Raw genomic sequence first — 5335 nt, forward strand, 5'->3', positions numbered from 1 at the left:
ATACAGCTTTATATTTTGAAAATTGGAATTTAAATTTTATTTAAAATGTATAATACCCGCCACTTAAAAACTACTTATAGACCTTTATGCAGAAAACTACTAAGCATTTAGGCCTGATGCAGCACAGAACTTCATTGAAGTATATGCTTAATTTTAAGCACAGGAATGGACCTTGCAACCTCAATGGGACAACTTACATAATTCTTAAGTAAATGCTTAGTTTTCTGAGGCACAATGCTGGCACCATGCAATATGGAAACCTGTTGGGTTCAATTTGTAATATGTGTAACTAGTTTAGAGAAAAATAAAGCCAATAATAAACCCTTTTAAGCATTACACTAAATCATCACTGGTGCTTTTCTACATTCTTACCAAACCCAGGACTCCGTTTTCACTCTGCAGGTGAACAGTTATATCTGGACTGATGAAGTTGCTGGCCAACAAAGGAATTCCTATGCCCAGATTAGCTGAAGTGAGTTGGTTAAGTACAATGAGAAATAGAATTACTGTAAAGTAATACATTAACAGAATTACATTTGTGTTTCCCTCTACAAACTGTTTTGTTTTTCAAACGCATGCTTCAAAACTTGACTAAATGACTATAATTTGGACTGCCTAACTGCCTTCTGTCAGGTGCCATACAACACTTGAAGGCAGTTCAAATTATAAAGACATTCAGTGAACTTTTGAGTCCAATTTGTAATATATGTAACCATCTTAGAGAAAAATAAAGCCAATAATAAACTCTTTTAAGCATTACAGTTAATCATCACTCACTCAAGCAAGTTCCATTTCAAACATATGGATCTTAACTTTTTTGAGAAACACTGATTAATTATTTGACTTCTCATTATTAAGCTAGGTAAAGGAGGGAAAAGACACCAGGTATCACAGAACTTAATATTATGTTTATTTCAACAGGCTGTTAATAAAAGTGACAGAACCACAGGTGTTGCAGAGGACAAACAATGGAGGTGGCAATTAATTTTTGCTAAGAGTAACAGATGCGACTGCCATTTCATCATAGAAAATGCTAGTTCTTTAACCTAAAGCACAGTTGAAGGATACCATACATGCCATCCTCAAACTCTAAGGCTGCTCGCCTGATGATCCTCTCTCTCACGTTATCTCCTCCCTTCTTTTGTTTGCTCTTTGTATCTTCAGGCTTTCGGGTTGATAATCTCTACAAAATAAGAAATTATCATTAGAAAGCTATGGTATCAAGATACTTTGTCATAAAACTCTGCCTTGTGACTTCAATGACAGATCTGACCCAAGAATAAAGGGATCAACTGCATCTCTTGCACAAAATGACATTTTCTTCCATCAGTCCAGTTCCCACCTAACCCAATATGGTCACTTATAGTGTGTCTTTCTCTGCTTTATTAATTCTAAAAGGATATATGAAGGAGGCTATGGGAGAGAATGCATCAGAATCAGAATACCAGTGCTGAATTCCAACATCATCATAATCCTGGTTTTCTGTGGACAGATGTATCAGCATAACTTCCATGGGAGCTGCAAGTAGCTCAGCAACTATAGCTTTATTTTCACTTAGGTGCATAAATATACCAGTAGATCTAAGTGTTTAATTTTGGAAAATAAATTTGAAAAAATATTGTTCTAAGGAACAACTTCTACTCTATGTTCATTCACTTGTTACTCTGGACTTCCATGGATTGGACTAAATTGCCAAGTGACTTCACATAAAAACTGAAGGTTTGTAGCCCCAGGTCTAGGTTTTCACAGTTTTGTGCGCCTCTAAACTATTCGTTTGCTCAGACTTGTCTCAGGATGTGTGTGTGCTGGGATGCATGTGTGTAAATCACGTGATTTCTAGGACACACACACACACACACACCACATGCAGCTTTGAAACTGCCAGCACATCTCTGAGACAGGTTTGGGCAAAAGAGTGTGTTTAGGGCACACACAATGATGAAATCCTGGGCCCAACTGAGTGGGCCACAGATTGCAAACCTCAGGATGCCTAGTAGGACCATAACTAAAACATACTGGTTAGGGAGAGATTGCAGAGGATGCTAGGAGTCTATTCCCTTCAAGACCCAGGAGGTCTCCTACTCTGAATGGTCTCTCTAACGTCCATCCTTGAAATCTAGTGTGGAGGAAAAGGTGGATCAGCAGAAAACAAGCCTTGACTGTGTCGCAATAAGATGGCACAGTCACTTCCAGAGATGAGGCTCAACATTTTTGTTGAGCCTCCTGTAATGGGCAAATTTAGTTATGCTCAGGCTCTTAGTATAACTTTAGGCCTTCCTGGAACTAAGCAATTAAATTGTACAGAGTGCCTTATAAGGCATCAGGAAAAATGAGTGCTGTGATTGGCACGGTGAGCTAACCAGGTACAGTAGTTTCCCTAGCAGAAAACCAAAAATGGAATAGGATTGGAGTACCTTATCTAAAAAGATGAGGTACGAAACTTGAGGACTGGACAGTTTGAGATGAAAAAGTTACAAAAGCAGTGGACAACCAAAGAGACAGTGCGTGTGTTTGTGTTGCCACCCTGGGGAGACAGAAGCAGCCTTGGAATGCTTGCTTTGAGTAACAAGGAACCCAGAAACTGACATCCCGCACACCCAGCACAGGATCTGAGGCCGGTACCACCGAAGGTCGCTGTTGTAACGTCTAGGGAACTGCTTGCCAGGTCGTATTGCAAGGATAATTATCTTGTAATAAGCCTAGGGGCTACTAATAAAGTTCACTTGATACCAAATCGGACGAAGAGTCATGTCAATCCTTGGGGGTCTCTGGTAAAAGGAATCGTGGGGCAACACCTCCCACACTCTTTTTACCAGGGTGGGAGTAATAGATTCTTATCCCTCAATTGTACACTGTATGTGGTACTGATTTCAATGACTGAAGATTTATTTAGCCCTACTGATGTTGGACTACAAGAGATCTCTGTACTCCAGAACTGGATATTTTCGTTTTGTGGAATCACCTTGTAATTTGGCATGGATATGGCCCCAAAGAGATTGCTGACCATAAGAATTGAATGTCTTGTGAATGAGACCATGCTTACCAAGAGTAAGAGAGCCCATCATGAAATACCATGTGGAGAGCCCATCTTGAAATCCAATTACTAAAGGTTAGTAAATGTTCTTTTTCATGTTTGATGTATTACATTTCTTCACCCAGCCTGAAAAAGGGTCCCTTCTTAGAAGCCAGAAACTTCCAACCAATGCATTTAATTTTGAATTAAAAAATATGTCTATATGGCCACTATACATAACGCCATACTGTGACAGGCCACACTAGCTTCACACATACTACTTTCCAAACTGGAAAAAAACATAGCTGTTAGGATGGCACTGCCAATGCATCACAAATGTAGCCATCTTACTTCACTTTAGGAACAGGCAAGCACTAAGTAGACATGGTCTATAACAGCACAACAGCAGCATGTGAGAACATTAACAGAGAATTCTTTCTTGGTGAAAAAATGATCTTGTAAAAGTAAAAAAAGGGCACTCTTACTAGAGGGACCAGATCAGTGAACTGGGCAGGAGCAAATGATGATGATAACAGAAAGTAAAGCAAGTTGCTTTGAATTTATTCTTCTCCTCCCCTCTTCCAACCAACACCTTCTATGCATGCAAGAATGACTGCCACTTCTCTAAAATACAGACAAGAACATACCTTTTTTGCTTACACTAACTAAAGTTTGTTTATATGGAAAACCTGTTCAAACAGTCCACTGGAAACTGCAATATGCCTGATCCAATTTACATTCAAAATGTAATACACAGCACCTACGTACTAGCTTTATAGTCTCTGCATAAGAGTAAATAAATTGTCAATATTACTGCTATATTTCTATTTGATGAAATGTATCATTTGAGGTTACAAAACTCACTAGACCAAATTCATCCATATTCCAACTTGGTCATCAAAAATGGTACAGAAAATGTGCAGTGGTGTGACATAAAACCCCGTGTTGATCCCAGATTGGACCCCCCACCCCCCATCTAATCAGAAAAGAAACCCAAATAGCATTTGTGGAGGAGCCTTTCAAAGAATGAAGAAGTGTCTCAGACACCAAACGAACATGACAATGGTATTTAGTGAAAGCAAAAATGAAGGCCTTTAACCAAACAAACTGGATTCTAACTAGATGTAATAGCCCATGGTGCAAAAGGAGGGAAAGGAGTATTAACTGATATCCAACCCAGATTGCCTAAAGAATAAAAATAAATTTATCATATTTGAATCCAGTCAGGTACCCCCAATAATGCAGTAAGTTTCTGCATGGTGAACTTGTTGATAGGAGGGAGGGAGAGGAAAGTGGGGAAGAGAAGGGGAAAGTCAGCTTTCACTTGCTTAAGGCACACAATGAGAACTTTAAAAAAGTTCCTACGCTTATCTGGGACTTTGGGACTATGATGATGACGAAGTTTAATTTGCCATAGAACACTGTTAGGAAGACAATTGTTTACACCAACTTCTTCCTTTTGTCTTTAAAAACTTTTTTTTCCTCCTCCTTATTCTCCACATCACCAACATACTGTTTTGGTTATACTTCGTTTCCGTGGGTATTCCTGACTCCACAGAAGTATTTTGGGTATATCTGAGCATAATGAAAGAAAGGGCCTTGTTGCACATTAAATCTAGGTGGTTCTGGGAGCTCTTAACCCCTGGATTGTCCACATATTAACACCTGAAACTAGTTTAAGCATACCTTAGGCAACTTTAAGTTATACCACTATGAGACAAGTTTCTCTCTGATGCATGTTACCCAGCTCATGTTCCATTAATGTGAGGTCACTCGTCACAGATAAGCTGCCCAAATTGCCACAGATAAGCTGCTCCAGCATCCCAGGATGCAGTGTCCCTTCCCCCAATTCCTGTTTTGTGTGGACAAATGTTCCACCCTCAAAACTATACTGTCCAGGGGATAGTTCTGGCACCAAGCCAGTCAAAGAAAGCTTTTGGCTTTAAGGTGCAACTGTTCCAAACTCAAGCTAGCGCTAACATTGATCAACATTTGAGCAGCTCAAATTACAATGTGTAACAAGGCCCAGACTGGAATTTCCACCTATATTTCAAGGGAGTTATCAAATCACATACACAAACATAGGAAGCCAGGGGACAATTCCTTCCAGGTATACTGTTAATAGAGTGATGATACAGCTGTTTTCTTGAGAGAGTCATTTAAAGTGTTATCAGATTACTTGTTTGAGTTAAAAGTTGTAATATTAATATTGTTATTTCTTTAATACAGAGGTTGTGAAGTGGGGGTACATGTAAAGGGGCTAAGGGGTAGGCGCAGGCAGGCGAGGACAGAGCACTGCCACTCAACGCCTTCCCAGCAGGA

General features: G+C 39.5%; 1 protein-coding gene across 1 annotated transcript in view; it reads right to left on the reverse strand.

Annotated features, from left to right (window-relative positions):
* Positions 1 to 372: 372 nt before the first annotated feature.
* LOC102386191 (succinyl-CoA:3-ketoacid coenzyme A transferase 1, mitochondrial) overlaps positions 373 to 5335 on the reverse strand; it is a gene marked incomplete at its 3' end in the record, with an annotated part of 94343 nt that continues 89380 nt past the window's right edge. Inside the window, exons 9-10 of the mRNA XM_025207714.1 lie at positions 1069 to 1183; positions 373 to 467 (exon numbers count right to left, since the gene is read on the reverse strand). Coding sequence (XP_025063499.1) covers positions 373 to 467; positions 1069 to 1183 — 210 coding nt within the window. The remainder of the gene's footprint in view (positions 468 to 1068; positions 1184 to 5335) is intronic.

This window comes from Alligator sinensis, unplaced genomic scaffold (genome assembly GCF_000455745.1).
Source record: "Alligator sinensis unplaced genomic scaffold, ASM45574v1 scaffold663_1, whole genome shotgun sequence".
In the NCBI taxonomy this organism is placed as follows: Eukaryota; Metazoa; Chordata; order Crocodylia; family Alligatoridae; genus Alligator; species Alligator sinensis.